The sequence below is a fragment of the Ovis canadensis genome, chromosome 6 (genome assembly GCF_042477335.2).
Source record: "Ovis canadensis isolate MfBH-ARS-UI-01 breed Bighorn chromosome 6, ARS-UI_OviCan_v2, whole genome shotgun sequence".
NCBI classification, from domain to species: Eukaryota; Metazoa; Chordata; class Mammalia; order Artiodactyla; family Bovidae; genus Ovis; species Ovis canadensis.
Genome location: NC_091250.1, coordinates 81,183,816 through 81,200,808, shown reverse-complemented (window position 1 = coordinate 81,200,808; position 16,993 = coordinate 81,183,816). Strand labels below are relative to the sequence as shown.

At 34.3% G+C, this 16,993-nt stretch overlaps 1 protein-coding gene across 1 annotated transcript in view; it reads left to right on the top strand.

Annotated features, from left to right (window-relative positions):
- The window catches only part of GABRA2 (gamma-aminobutyric acid type A receptor subunit alpha2), a 163,109-nt gene extending 155,933 nt beyond the window's left edge, over nt 1-7,176 (top strand). Inside the window, exon 10 of the mRNA XM_069593055.1 lies at nt 4,984-7,176. Coding sequence (XP_069449156.1) covers nt 4,984-5,280 — 297 coding nt within the window. The 3' untranslated portion in view covers nt 5,281-7,176. The remainder of the gene's footprint in view (nt 1-4,983) is intronic.
- The last annotated feature ends 9,817 nt before the right edge of the window (nt 7,177-16,993 follow it).

Sequence of the window (16,993 nt, the reverse complement as noted above, 5' to 3'; positions counted from 1 at the left end):
CAGGCTACAGTCCATAGTGTTGCAAAAAATTGGACATGACTGAAGCAACTTATCTTGCATGGAGAATTAAATTACGAATTAGTAGAAGTCAGCTATGATTTTCACAGTTCCCCACCCCCCCCCCCTCCGCCCCATACCCATGTTTTAAAGTTTAAATCTGTAGGAGCAATCTGCTTTAAGAAAGATTTGTGATAATCATTTTCAAATGTAATGAAGGGGAGTTATTATATCCTTGAAAACAAGGTCTTGTAAGAGTCTGAGTTAGAAAGGCTTAACAGAGCTGTGGCTAGGAATAGATGTTTAGCCCTATGAGATGCCCTGACCTTCATTCAGTAAATTGGTATGAAATTATAGGTGCCAGCTACTGAGTTTCAACTAGAAATAGTACTCATGGCTGTTGTACTTTCCTTCCTACTGGATTTGAAAATACTCAAGTTTCCAAGTTACAAGGGAACATTTTGAAGCCAAAACCCATCATCTTTTTGAGCTCTTGAGTCTACCTTTGAAGTTTATACTGACATTCAGAAATTGAAGCTATGCTTTGAACAGTGTAGAGAGAGTATGATGAAATTCTGTCCTTTGGAATGATAAGAAAAGTTTTGAACATATGTTAAAATGATTTTTAACACTGCTTATTTTAATGTCTATCACTGGTTGGGATAAAATAAAAAAAACATCAACATACAGATATAAAAAATTCAAACTAGGCTGATATAGACTAATACAGCCCTTATGGGTTTTTATAGCTGATGTCCATTCAGACTGGTCAGAGCATCTGTTCTGATTTGTTGATGCTTCTGCTCTAGAGTTTCTTAAATATTTTTAGTGTCTCCTGTGTATTTATGTACAATTGAAGGGAATTCAAGTGGAGGGCAGGAATGGTATTGGTAAGAGTTAGTACAGTTTCTCAGAGAAGGCAATGGTAACCCACTCCAGTACTCTTGCTTGGAAAATCCCATGGACAGAGGGGCCTGGTGGGCTGCAGTCCATGGGGTAGCTAGGAGTCGGACACTACTGAGAGACTTCACTTTCACTTTTCACTTTCATGCATTGGAGAAGGAAATGGCAACCCACTCCAGTGTTCTTGCCTGAAGAATCCCAGGGACAAGGGAGCCTGGTGGGCTGCCGGCTTTGGGGTCACACAGAGTCGGATGCTACTGAAGCAACTTAGCAGCAACAGCAGTACAGTTTCTATCTATAGATTCCTCTTACAACAAAGGATATTTTACATTTTATGTTTTTGTTGTATAAATGACTAACCCTATACCATAACTCCTGACCCAACTTGAACATCTCTCTTCCGCAAAATCATCTTTGTTATTGTTGAGTTACTAAGTCATGTCCTATCCTTTGCGATCTCATGGACTGTAGCTCACCAGGCTCCACTGGGATTTCCTAGGCAAAAATAGTGGAATGGGTTGCCATTTCCCTCTCCAGAGGATATTCCCAACCCTGAGTTGAGGGATGGAACCCAAGCCTCCTGCACTGCAGGCAGATCTTTACCACTGAGCCACCTGGAAAGCCCATAATCAGCTCCACACTCCACTAAATGGTTATGGTTTTCAATGTAATTCAAAAGCACATTAGTTAAATTTGATCCTCGCAACAGTTCAGTATGGATTTGGTATAATTATCTCTCTTTTAAAACTAGAAGTTGAAGCAAGGAGAGTTTAAAAAACATTCCCAAGGTCCAAATTCTGTATAACTGCAATTAGATGTCATCTGAAGTGATACTGAGATATAATTGCAATAATATAAACACTATATGTTAGAACTTCATAGGTTAAAGACATATGGGTTAAAGTCTTTTAGAATACTGACCTAGTGATATAAACTCCAGTTGAAATGTTTTGAGAAGAAGCACTCCCAGGGTTCACACAGCTTCCCCAAAGATAAAGTCACATATCAGGCTGTTGAAAGCAGAGACTTGGAAACCACACCCATTTAAGTTTGTGTACTTTTTCAGTCACTTGTTAGACAGGAGACCTGGTCCTGTCATAAAGCCTCTTTAGCTTCCATTTCTGATTGTGTAACTTGGAGTTACAACCTAGAACTTGTTTCTTAGCCAGTAGTGAATCTTGTCACCAATGATATGTTAGGCTTAACACTCAACCTGACATATCCTAGTGCTCATAAGGTGTTAGTTATCTTTACTACAGTTATATGCTTTCCCATATGTAACATGGGAAAAGACATTTTATAACTTTCATAAAGCTACGAATGATAATCTCTCAGCCTTTTTCTTTTATGCTCCTAGCAAGTCTGGAAGAATGCCTTATCAGCAAGGGAAAGAGGTGAGGGAGAAACCAGACAGTGAAGAACAGAAAATGCAGGCCTGTTTACAGACCCTCCTGAAATTTCAGACACCTTTTTTTAATTTCACTTGAACATTTAGAGAATTCTTGTTCAAAATATTGATACTCAAAATTCTGTTGTAGGTCAATTGGTCCTCTAAATGGGCTTCGCTGATAGCTCCATTGGTAAAGAATCCGCCTGCAATGCAGGAGACCCCGGTTCAGTTCCTGGGTCAGGAAGATCCCCTGGAGAAGGGACAGGCTACTCACACCAGTATTCTTGGGCTTCCCTTGTGGCTCAGCTGGTAAAGAATCTGACTGCTATGCAGGAGACCTGGGTTCGATCCCTGGGTTGAGAAGGTTCCCTGGAGAAGGGAAAGGCTACCCACTCCAGTATTCTGACCTAGAGAATTCCATGGACTGTATTGTCATGGAGTCAGAGATGTCTGAGTGACTTTCACTCACTTATTCAAAATATTGACACTCAAAATTCTGTTCTAGTTCAATTGTTCTAGGTCAACTATGTACTATTTTGCTTAATTCATTGCTACCTCAAATTTGTTTGCATTCAGGTAACTAATAGTGTGTTTATATTAGTACAGAGCTACAGTTACATAGCTTTTCAGGTTTTATTAAATAGTGTTATTTAATGTTGAGTAAATATTTTCAGGTTTCATTAATTTGGGGATATGCTACGTGCCTACCTCATAGAAGGAATCAGGCTAAGGTTATGATGGTGAAGAAGACAGATACAGCACCAACTTCCACTGACCTTAGATTCTAATAAGAAAAGAAGAGTGTCAATCAGATAATCACACAATTGAAGAAAGAATTTACTCATTTCGAAAAATGCCATGATGGAAATAAACTAGGTGCTCTGAAAGAGTATAGATGGGGAGCAAGGATGGCATTAGATAGAGTGGTTAGAGGATCCTTTTGGAGGAAATAACATTTAAACCAAGACCATAATATGAGAGGAGACTGATCATAGGGAAAATGGGATAGAGAGAAGCCATTCCAGGATGAGGAAGTAAAACCAGTAGGTGGCATTTCAGATGTTCTGAGGAGCTCCAGTTCTTTATGTCTATGTCCAGAAAGAATTCAGTGAAAGGCAAAGTGATAGATAAGAAGTGATTCATTAGAATAAGATGTTCATGAGACTTAAAAGTGGGCAGGTGAGAGGGTACCATACCCCAAGGACTTAGTGGGCTAGTTTTATAATCAAAGGAAGAGTGGGGAGAGGGTGAAGGTCACCTTATTCCTCATTTTTTGAATAGCCATGTTATTTCCGTAATTAGTTCCTCCTCCATGTCAAGAAGGGGAGTTTTCTTGTCCCTACATGATCAAGCCTGGATTGTCATGGCACAGTGGAAATGGATAAAAGCTGGCAACACGAGCTAAAAATGGTAACTCATCTCAGGTTTTAGTATAATGTTACCCTTTCCTTATATTTTTGTTTTTAGTGTATTCAGAGGAGTGTGTCCTGGGAATCATGAATTTATTAAGCTCACTGGGCAGGATGTGGGTCTCATGCCACAATTGTTTAATTGTTTGGGGGCATGTCTCTTCCTTCTGTTGCTTGGTTTTGCTAAGCAAGCCTGGTTGGTTTTGTGGTTAAGCCAACCTGCTTTCTAGAGTGATCATTAACTTGCAGGGATCTCACACTTTTTTCTTTACTCACAATTCCTTAGTGGGATTAACTATTTAATTACTTGTTTTATCCCTGTCTTACTAGTAAATAGTAAATCCCTATTACTTACTTTATACTCTGTCACTATCAGAGGTAGTATAGCTAAAGGCACCAAGCAAAAAAATCCTCTGAATACAAGTGATTTCTATGAGACTGATGTATAATGAATAAAAAAAATACACCATGGTAGGAAGTGTTGATTTCATTCTAAGTTCCATGAGACGGTCTCTTAAATGAGACTTAAGCTCAGAAATGACACCATCCAATTTAAGTCAAAAAATCCCCATGGGGGCTGTAGTTTGACTAATTATCTCCCAACTGGAAAAACACAAAGGAATGCTATTTGGTTCTGGCAGGAGAAAACTGTGGCCCAGACCAGAGTGGGTGAGAACTGGACAGGGAAATTTAAGGAGAAACAGGATGTAGGTGAGCTAGGCAGAAATCCAAACATTTGTGTTTCATGTTCCTTTAATGTCTTTAGTATTTATTACCCTACCATCTGTATATGGATACAATTTTCTACCGTTGAGTAAAAGCATTCCAATATGATTTTGATATGAAGGGAAGATATCCTATTATGAAATTAAAGAAATTAAATTTCAGTGCAAAATTTGAGAGCATTCACTGCAGATGATCATTCCTCTTGTTAAATTATTTCTATATTTCATTTATTCATTCACTCATTAATTCAACAAATATTTCAGTAACATATAAGAGTCAAAAATGTTGTATCATTTTGTTAAAGTTGTATTTTTAAGTATTCTATGTAAACAACAAGAAATGGTTCTCCAGGAAAATGGTACTGTTGATTTACTCAGGGGATTTCCTCACCCTTGTGGTTTTAGGACTTAATTAACTTCATTTATTTCCCTAAATTCCTTCTTTCTAATGTATAATGATGCTTATCGCAATACTTTTCTTCAGGATTTGAAACTGGAGTTTGGAAAATATTAAGAAGTCTTAATCCACATTCTGTTAATTCTTGTGTTTTTTCACTAGAAAAAAGAAAAAGCCTCTGTGATGATACAGAACAACGCTTATGCAGTGGCTGTTGCCAATTATGCCCCGAATCTTTCAAAAGACCCGGTTCTCTCCACCATCTCCAAGAGCGCAACCACGCCAGAACCCAACAAGAAACCAGAAAACAAGCCAGCCGAAGCCAAGAAGACCTTCAATAGCGTCAGCAAAATTGACAGAATGTCTAGAATAGTTTTCCCAGTTTTGTTTGGTACATTTAATTTAGTTTACTGGGCCACATATTTAAACAGAGAACCTGTATTAGGAGTCAGTCCTTGATTCTAGGCACAGGTTGTCTTTGAGATGTATAGCAACATTAAACTTGTTTTGTTTTGCGTTGTACAGTCTGACTAATAACTGCTAATTTGTGAACCAACATGTACAGTATGTATATAGCATCATAGCTTATAGACCTCTAATGGAGACACGCATTTGCTAACTCATGGCAGAAGGCACCCCATGCCCAATGAGCCATTGCCTTTTTAAAAGATTTACCCTCAAAATTGGTCTAAAGTAGATTTCAGGTGATCTGATTTATTTCCTCTTATTCTAACAGCAATGAAAATGGAGATCCTATACCACCCTTTATGGACCCTTTTGATTTAGGTCTTACATAGGAGTATTTTCTACTGTTACCTAATTATAAAGTAAAATAACATTGTCTTTCCAAGATGAATTCCTCTAAATAACAGAACCTCCTATCTGCAACGTCAGTTCCCTTCTCGAGTGCTCAGAATCCCCGCTAATATAATTGGAAGCTTAGCACACATCTGAAGAAAAACTAGAGATTTGAAATTAGCTTTTAATTACTCTCTTTAGTATCTATAGCCGTGTACATACTACGGCATGACAAATTCAAATAATTATGAATCACCCTGACAAGATGTTCGGTATGCCTAGGATTTAATAACTATTGAAATGCCATGGTCATCACATTTTTCACATCAGAGTTTATTTGAAAGTAATAATTGAAATCCTCCTGATTATTTTAATCATTGGAAACTACCTTAAATTAGAAAAAAAAAAGATGATAAATAGGTCTTAGTATTTCCAGGTATGTGTTGTATTGAAATTGATCAGCTAAATTTTCTTGGTGCTGGAAACTGGAAAAGACATCCAGTTTGGCTGCTGTGGAGCAACATTCATATTGGATTAGAAAATTGTGCCAAAAACTCCCATCAGTGAGAATTCATAGGTGTCACAGAGTATATACGAGCACTTATACGATTCTCTCCTTTCCTGTTTACTGCAAATTCTGCCTTAAGGCTTCTTTTCATCAGGACTCAGAAGCCAACTAATTACAAAGAACAGGGCAGTTAATTGGCACATTTTTCTGTCTTGAAAGCAGCTCTTTCAGATAAGAATTAATGTAAATTCTGCTTTTGTAAATTGCAACTTTAAATTTCTCTGACTCAAATTTGCAGCTTTGTATATGAGAAGAGGTTTTGGTAAGAGTTGAACATTTTTAAACTGAAACTTTAAAGCATCACCAACAGATTGTGGATTAGTTCACATGCACAAACAAAACACACACACCTACAATTAGCTCAATTAAGATATATACACAAATATTTAGCTAAATTAGAAACCACAGTTTTCAATTTTATATAATTACTAATTATTAATGAGCAAAATTCATTTTCCTTTTAGAATTTAAAATACTCTTTATGCCCCTGATATATGTTACAGAAATTATTAATTGTGTCTCATGTTATTAGACTCAACATTTTGGGCAAACTTAAAATCCTCTTGACTCACATATACATTAGCAGTTATTAGTTGACTTTTACTAATAGATACACCTTTATGATGGTGTTTTTGTAGAGACATAAGTAGTCAAATAGTGGCATTTCTTGCAGTTTTGTACAGTATTTCAGTATAGTGCATAAATAGGTATGTTCATAAAATCAATAAAAGGAGTTATCTTATGGAAACAAGCAAAATCATAGCCAAAACTGCTATTCCTTTGCCTCATTTATAATTTTTATTTTATTCATTTTTTTTTGTTTCAGTGTGATTCTGTTATGTGCTTTGCATGATTGTATTAATACCAAGGTCACAAATGCATCTTATTAACAGAATTTGCCATGAAGACAGCCTTGACATTAAAAATTTGCCCTCACAAAAGGTAATCCATAATCTTTAATAAAATAAACTTGTTACATGAGCCAAAAATGTATTTGTTTAATTCCCTTCCAAAGCACTGTTTTGGTCATCTAAATAGTTTTTTAAAGTGTACTTTATTCATATACTGCAATGGAAGTTATCCTATTTTCTTACACATTTAAATATATCATAGCTCTTCCAGGTGGTTTAGGGAAGGGTGCAGTAGTCTAAGACAGTACACAATGCTTGAAGGCAAGCAATAAAAATGCTTTGTATGGTATGTATTATTAAACATTTTAAAATATTGTTCTTATAAGTTCTGCATTTCCCCCTTAATGTGTGACTATACATTATAAATTTATAAATATGTACATATGTAAAAATATTTGTAAATAGCAGTTTCTGTAGGACAACAGGAAAAAACTCATCTATACCTTTGCAAAAGGCTGCTCCTACATTGATGGTACCTATTTATTAAAATTTATGGTAGATTGACCAGAAAAGTTATCATTACTGTTATTTTTATTTTTAGTTTCAATTGTTAAAATCTTATTTGAGCCTGATAACATCCTGACAGTTGAGATAGTCCAGTCATGTGGATCAGGGTTTTCTATTATTTCTTTAACTTTCTATTTTTTTTTATATAACACATTTCTTAGCATTTTAAAGTTTAGATAAATTGCAGAAGCTTTAGTCTTGCTGGAGAGAGGGAGGATGCACCATGGTAAAGGATCTTAAATTATAGAACAAGGGTCTTTACAATTATTCTCCCTTTGATGAATCCTTTTAAAAACACAAAATAAAAGTGACATGGATTTATTAAAAATAAGATTAAAAAATAAGATTCATAATTCAGAAAACATTTTAAATAAAGTAACAATGGTCTCTTTGGCCCATAATATCATGGCCCATGATATTTTGGGCCCATGATATCTTTTGGCCCATAATATCATTATACAGTTGTATATTAACATAAAGAATTATGGTATGTACAAAATGTAGATAAATACATGTACATATAGAGAGATACAATCTCATTATTGTATAGTTACTGCTCTGATTAAGCTAATATTTGTTCAACAAATATTTTTTACCTGCTACTATTTTCCATTCCATGGGTATGATGTTAATACCACTCATATCATGTACATAGAATTTAGTTGAAAATCAAAGTGCATCTCATTCTTGTAAAAGACTTTAAATCAAAGACCAAATATAATATATAAGTTAATTTATCACTGAGAATTGATTAATGAATTATGAGATCATGAGTGTGCTAAGATGGTGGCTGTTTTGCTATTTTCTTCTATTTATGTTTATATTTGTTTGAATAGAAAATGGATATATAATATAAATATATTTCCATTAAAACCATTAAATAATTTTTTTAAACTTCAGTGATTTTTAAAGTGCCAGTCTTAATATTTAGCAGTCTTTTCAGGGATCTATTTCGAATTTATCTCAGGTTTGGATAAGTGATCCCCTATTGCCACATTTCCAATTTTTTTTTTAATTAGTTCATTGTTTATTTAAAAAGAGCACAAAAGCTATCATTTCACTTATACTTTTTTGGCATATATATAAAATTTTCATGATATGGCTCTTTTCATATGGCTGGTTGAAGGAACTCAACTCTGCCATGATGTCATAGATCCTAAAAGGGCCCCAAAGCTATATGGAGTCTGTTGATATTGTACTTTGACATAGCCTGTCACCATTCTAATGTGAGGTCCACCTTCTGCAAAGTCATGTTTCTTCAGCATCTATCAAAAAAAATTTTTTTTTCAAATGCTTCATACTTATTACACTCAGACAGTGCCTGTGAAATACCAAAATATTTATGACTTATTTGAAATTTGGGACCTTATTAATAGCTTTATTATATTGGTTTTCTTGCTATGAGTCTTCTGGCATTCCTATATCCATCTGCATATTTTTGAAGCAATTCTCAGATTTTTTTTTTTTTTTGCCTATAGAAAAGAATCAGAATTTCAAATTATGAGTTGATTGATTGCTACCCTGTAATGCACTTATTTTCCTTTTAATTTAGGTCTCTGGCAACCTTGGGTTTACCTCTTCTTAATCCAAAGTATCCAGAAGCATAAAATTAAAACTGGGAAGGGGTGTGGTTATTTTTTAACACTTGCATACTTAGAGACCAGAGACACTGTATCAAAATCACTCATAACAGTATGGATAAGACAAATAATGATATTTTTCTCTATTGAATTCATGCTTTAAAAATGAAATTCAATATTTAATAAAACACTTAATATCCATAATCTTGCATTTTCAACATTTATATGAAAGATACTAATCTTTTTCATTAATATTTGTACACTCATATTTTCATCAAATTCAAAAATGAATTTAAGACCTCAAAAAAAGGGAAAATAATTCAAACAGAAAAACCTACTTGAAAAATGTTTATTGCTAGTTAAACCTAATGAGGCTCTTTCCCTTTTTAAGTCCTAAGAAAAGTGAGAAATTATACATACATAAGTATATACAGAGATATTTAACAATCATGAGTCTATCAAGGTAAGCATCATGATCAAAATACTAAGATAGATTAAGTTCATGTGAAAGGCATTTTGGAAAGGTAATTAAAATCTACTTCTTATAAGTTTATATCACTTTCTCAAAAATTCTTAATTATCCAACATATTTAGATCACAGTTTTCAACCTTATTTAGGTCAAATATTCTATTTTGCCAGTTTATATAAAGAACTTTTTTTAATACTTATATACTCCACTTCAAATCATTTTCTCTATGATGAAGTTAATATATAAATTAAGATTGCCAGTAGGAAATGCCAAGGAATAGGCTTAGGTGTCAGTTTATAGTAATACTCTCAAAGAACCTTTAAAAAGGCCTTAGCTTTGATTAGAAATAGGGGTGTATGTGGTGTGTGTATTTTCCAAGTATAAAAGAATATTTTGAGAAATGTAAACAAATTTATGAAATAGAAACAATTTCTTTTATAATGAATGTACTTCCAAATGTAGCTCTTTTTAAATTGGTAATTAATTTAGTCAATAGAATTTTTTTTTTCAATAGATCCAACAAATTTATTCACTGGAACTTAGTCTTGAGCCCCACATAGTTAGAAATATCCTTTCTACAAAGGTGTAAACATTTTTCTGATGTATTTTTGGTTGGCTCTTTTGAGCCATTAAATTTAAAATAATATAACAATTGTGCTTGTAAGATAAGATAAAAAAATCTTTGAATTTCAAGTTTCTCAATGGGAGTTTGTTAAAGCCTCTATTACATTTAATATCCTGTTGATCATTTGCAAATAACAAGTCATCTATATATGTGATTGATTAGTTCTATATCTTTTTTGAATTGTAAAGCAACTAAGAATCCATTTTTTGTGAAAGTAGCTATTCTCTAACCTTGGTTGCAGTTTAGTTTCTGGGAATATATTATATTTATCTTTGTTGGTCTATTAGGTATAATAATGTATAAAAAAAGATTGAAGTTGATTAAGCACACAAAATACTAAGCACTTCCCCCTTTATTTTCTCATTTCTTAAAAAAAAATGACAGTTACTTTAGGGGTTGGAGATAATTTATTTGCTATCTTATTGGTTCTGTGACATTCAAAGTCCTTGAACTTCAAGGATTATTTATTGATTTCATCAGTTTGTTACAAATTACTATTTATAGAAAGAAGTCTAGTCTGACACCATATAAATGTTGGTGTTGGCACTGTGTTAAATTAGCTTAGTTGGTATAAAAAAATGGTTTTTATGCTTTGTTTATAAGACTTAGTTTACCACAACATGCTGCCAAAGTAGGCTTATATTATTGGATAAATAAGTGTAACTCTAACAAAATTGATTTGTGAAAACAAATGGTATCAGGAAAGCAAAACAAAGGTGTTAGACACAGAATTACTTTAGGGATGATGACTTAAAGATTTGTCCCCAATTATTTACTTTTAAATACTCAACACAATAGTTGAAGCAGTTGGCTGTGTTTTAAACCCAGCATAATATGTGAAGAAGTTTAACATATGATTGGAAAGACCTAAATGAAACTGAACTTTGAGTTACAATTTTCATGAATTAAACATTACCATCCATGGATAAGTGCTAGATTATAGATCTTGGACACCTGCTCCACAATTGATTTCAAGTTTATTGGTATCTAATTTTTTAAAGATTCTTTTGAGCAGATAAAAATTCAGGTTTTAGCGTGCTCCAAATAGGATTGTGACCTTTCATGAAATATTCCCATTAGAGGTCACATGCATGGAAACAAGAAAGCTTCATATTTGTTGCTAAATCAGAAAAGTAAAAAACAAAATGGAAAGGAATGCTTTCCTCTTGCTACATATTAAAAATACAACTACATGCATAGAGAATGCATGACAAGGTTCCAACACTAAACTCTGAGCATTCATTAATCTGAGATTTTAAGGTGACAATATGCTTGTATGGTAGGTTTTCTAGTTTGAAAAAAGTCATTCTAGAGCTAATAATATTTGTAATTTGTGACCTTGCTGTAACTGGGAAAAGTCACTATTTTTTGTATGTAAAATAATTTGACCTTTATTGAATGTGTCAGTAGGCTTGCTGTTTAAAAATTCCTAATTAATCACATGCAGATTAATGCTAAATGTTATCTTTTTTGTACTTATTAAAATTAATTTAAATATATTTGATCTGAAAATTGTGGTTTTTTTTTTTGTACTCTAATCATTCATTACATGTTTGCTTATAAGAATTGAATTTACTGTAAATGTGACTTTTTATATTGGGATATAACACTAAAATTGTATAGTAGTGATTTTAAATGTTATCAGTTTCTTAACCTTCTTTTTTAAATAAAAAGGTTATAGGGTGAGATAAAAAGTCCAAATCTTCTTTGAAATTTTAGGGGGGAGGATCATGAATAGTTAACATTGATTTGTTTAACACTTTAAGAAAGCGGTGCTATGGAAAACATGAAAGTTCACCCAGATAATTAGCTCCCTTCTATCATAAATGTGTCACATTTACATGAAACTTAAATAAAATAAATGATTTTCTTTTATTTAGATAGACTCAAGTTCATCATTCCATTTGTTAACCAGAAATCTTGCAGCCTGTTGAATCTATTCCCTTAATTTAATGCAATATTATGGAAATTATTTCTTCTTTAAATCATTGTTATTATTGTTAATATCACTGAAATTAAATGTTTTTAAATGTCAGAAAGTTAAAATAACAAGGCAGTTTTTATTAGTATGGTAAGTTCTCATACAGTATTTCACAACCCTAGCCACACTTTAAAATTACCTGAGGACTTTTCAAAAGCACTGGTTCTACCCTAGTCAGAATCTTGAGAGAGGAGGGGTTATGAGACTCCCCAAATAATTCTGCTCTATAGCCATGAATGAATACGTTTTCATTTTATAAACCTATCATGGACTTTTTCTAATCTGTTTCTTTATGAACACTTCTTGCTTTTTCTGTAGCTTTTAGTTTAGTCTATATTAATCAAGGAAAACAAACATAAAAGTAATGAATGTTACAAGTTAGGTTTTTATATAATATAATGAATTCAAAGGAAGCTGTCAAACCTTGTGTAATAAAGTATTCATTCTTTTACTATTTAATCAATTAACTAGTCAATTCAGTTCAGTCACTCAGTTGTGTCCAACTCTTTGCGATCCCATGAACTGAAGCATGCCAGGTTTCCCTGTCCATCACCAACTCCCGGAATTTGCTCAGATTCATGTCCATCTAGTTGATGATGCCATCCAGCCATCTCATCCTCTGTTATCCCCTTCTCCTCCTGCCTTCAATCTTTCTCAGCATCGTGGATTTTCCAGTGAGTCAGTTCTTCACATCAGGTGGCCAAAGTAATCAATTAATTAAAATTAGTCTTAATCTTAATTTGTACCCTGTAGACCTGGAATTAGTTATAAACAATGTGAGTATATATGTTAAAAAGATACATTCTAATTGTCATTTTCAGCATATAATTTTAATTAAATGTTTTAAAAATTATTTATCCTAACATTTTTTAAACGTTTTTCCTGAAAAGAAGTATATTCAACTTAAATAATGAGGTGAATATTTAACCTTCAAATTCACATCTCATTTAAATAATAGCCAGTATAAAATCCCATTCGTCAATACCACTAAGTAGTTTCCCCAATAGAAATTTCTTGTCCAAGCTTTGTCAAATTCATGTAGATTAAAACATGCTATGGATGGAAGCATTTATGTCATCTTTGCCCTCAACAATTCAGAAAGTGAAAACAGAGGTTACAAAGGGTTTTCTTAGAAGTTTTGCCTCACCTTTCAACTGTAAAATCAAGGAAACTGCTGACAAAGCAGTAAGATTCAAAAATTGATAGCCCTTGAAGACTGTTGCACTCAGATGGAAAATGTTTTATATTCTTTGGCCAGTATTAACTCTTGGAAGTTCTCAGTTACAGATAGAAAACTAGAAAAATTGAAAACCTGATGTAAGCAGTAAAAATAGCACTTGAGAAAATGTTAATTCTATCCAGTGTTCTGGCTTGAGAAACCAGCGAAATGGATATTTTTAAAATTCTAAGCTTGATTAAAATTTGGAACTTAATTGCTTAGGGTTATTTACTTGGAAAATTCACTTCTGTGAAATACCTTATTCCATAAATGATTGAAATGTTACAACATTTCTTCCATGAATCAATAAAAATCAATATAGAGAATTTCTAAATCATGTCTTAAGATGTAGTATAATGAAAAAATGTAAACTGATAATTGAAGCATATCAATTTTGAATTGCTCATGCACTTACTGTTTGAAATCTAGTTTTATTTTCTAATTAAAATATACATGGAATGCCAGATAAATAGAACAATGAAAGAGTTTATCAATATTGAAAAGTCATTGTGCCTGTCCCCTAACCAATTTACAGAAGGATTTCACAATGACCCTGTATAGGGTCACCCTAAGGCTTATCAAGACCATTCCCAAGAAAAAGAAATGCAAAAAAGGAAAATGGCTATCTGGGGTGGCCTTACAAATAGTTGTGAAAAGAAGAGAAGTGAAAAGCAAAGGAGAAAAGGAAAATTATAAGCAGAGTTCCAAAGAATAGCAAGAAGAGATAAGAAAGCCTTCCTCAGCAATCAATGCAAAGAAATAGAGGAAAACAACAGAATGGGAAAGTCTAGAGATCTCCTCAAGAAAATTAGAGATACCGAGAGAACATTTCATGCAAACATGGGCTCGATAAAGGACAGAAATGGTATAGACCTAACAGAAGCAGAAGATGTTAAGAAGAGGTGGCAAGAATACACAGAAGAACTGTACAAAAAAAGATCTTCACAACCAAGATAATCACGATGGTGTGATCACTCATCTAGAGCCAGACATCCTGGAATGTGAAGTCAAGTGGGCCTTAGAAAGCATCACTATGAACAAAGCTAGTGGAGGTGATGGGATTCCAGTTGAGCTATTTCAAATCCCAAAAGATGATGCTGTGAAAGTGCTGCACTCAATATGCCAGCAAATTTGGAAAACTCAGCATTAGCCACAGGACTAGAAAATGTCAGTTTTCATTCCAATCCCAAAGAAAGGCAATGCCAAAAAATGCTCAAACTACTGCATAATTGCACTCATCTCACGCGCTAGTAAAGTAATGCTCAAAATTCTCCAAGCCAGGCTTCCGGAATACGTGAACCATGAACTTCCAGATGTTCAAGCTGGTTTTAGAAAAGGCAGAGGAACCAGAGATCAAATTGCCAACATCCGCTGGATCATGGAAAAAGCAAGAGAGTTCCAGAAAAACATCTATTTCTGCTTTATTGACTGTGCCAAAGCCTTTGACTGTGTGGATCACAATAAACTGTGGAAAATTCTGAAAGAGATGAGAATGCCAGACCACCTGACCTGCCTCTTGAGAAACCTATATGCAGGCTAGGAAGCAACAGTTAGAATTGGACATGGAACAACAGACTGGTTCCAAATCAGGAAAAGGTGTATGTCAAGGCTGTATATTGTCACCCTGCTTATTTAACTTATATGCAGAGTACATCTTGAGAAACACTGGGCTTGAAGAAGCACAAGCTGGAGTCAAGATTGCTGGGAGAAATATCAATAACCTCAGATATGCAGATGACACCACCATTATGGCAGAAAGTGAAGAAGAACTAAAAAGCCTCTTGATGAAAGTGAAAGAGGAGAGTGAAAAATTTGGCTTAAAGCTCAACATTCAGAAAACGAAGATCATGGCATCTGGTCCCATCACTTGATGACAAATAGATGGGTAAACAGTGGATACAATGTCAGACTTTATTTTGGGGGGCTCCAAAATCACTGCAGATGGTGACTGCAGCCATGAAATTAAAAGACTCTTACTCCTAGGAAGGAAAGTTATGACCAACCTAGATAGCATACTGAAAAGCAGAGACACTACTATCCCAACAAAGGTTCGTCTAGTCAAGGCTATGTTTTTTCCAGTGGTCACATATGGATGTTAGAGTTGGACTGTGAAGAAAGCTGAGCGCTGAAGTATTGATGGTTTTGAAGTGTTGTGTTGGAGAAGACTCTTGAGAGTCCCTTGGACTGCAAGGAGATCCAACCAGTCCATTCTGAAGGAGATCATTCCTGAGATTTCTTTGGAAGGAATGATGCTAAAGCTGAAACTCCAGTACTTTGGCCACCTCATGCGGAGAGTTGGCTCATTGGAAAAGACTCTGATGCTGGGAGGGATTGGGAGCAGGAGGAAAAGTGGACGACAGATGATGAGATGGCTGGATGGCATCACTGACTTGATGGACGTGAGTCTGAGTGAACTCCAGGAGTTAGTGATGGACAGGGAGGCCTGGTATGCTGCAATTCATGGAGTTGCAAAGAGTCAGACATGACTGAGTGACTGAACTGAACTGAACAGTTTAAGTGTACAGTTGAGCAGTATTAAGTACATTTTTATATTGTTGTGCAGTCATCACACCACTATCTCCTGAACACCTTTCATCTTGCAAATTGAAACCGTAGCCAGTTAAACTGTAGCTCCTCATGACTCCCGCTCCCAGCCCGTCACAACCATTACTCTTATTTATTTATTTCCCTTTTCCCACTATGCTTAAGACTATGATACCACTATTCTATTTCCATTACTGTAAGTTCAGCTTTTAAAAACTTTTTTTTTTTTTTTTACATTTCAAATATAAGTCAAAATCTAACAGATTCAGAAACAGAGGAACTGAGGTTTCAAAGGATGTTCTATGGAGTTAAAAGTTTTACTTTCTCTGTTTCCTGTCTTGAATGATCCAGGACTGGAAAGATACTGATGATTAGCATCAAACAGAAATTATTCCGGCAAATAATATTGCAGGAGAATTACAAACAATCAACAGATTCAAACCTGTAGGAACAAGGTCAGAACAAGAGGGTGAAGAGGTGAACAGAACTGGAGTGGAATTGAAACATGTGTTGTAAATGAGGGAAATCAAGTTCCTGTTGACTACCAAGCATGGAACTAGAATATATTCCTATCTTCATTACCCATTATGCTCATAATGCATGCTTCATAACAGTAATATTAGGTGTAATGGTTGAGGGCTTCCCTGGTGGCTCAAATGGTAAAGAATCTGCTTGCGATGCAGGAGACCCAGGTTCAATCCCTGAATCTGAAAGATCCCCTGGAGAAGGCAATGGCTACCCACTCTAGCATTCTTGCCTGGAGAATTCTATGAACAGACTAACACGTACACTTTCATAATCGATGAAATAAAGTTGAAATTGACTAAAGAGAAATAACAATTAAAATTTGATGACTTGGTCTTCCCTGTTTCCAAAAAATAAGATTTGCCATTTACCCTTAATATAAATTTTATAGCTAAATGTGCATTCAGTATATTACTGCTTCTTTATTCAAAGAATTTCACATAA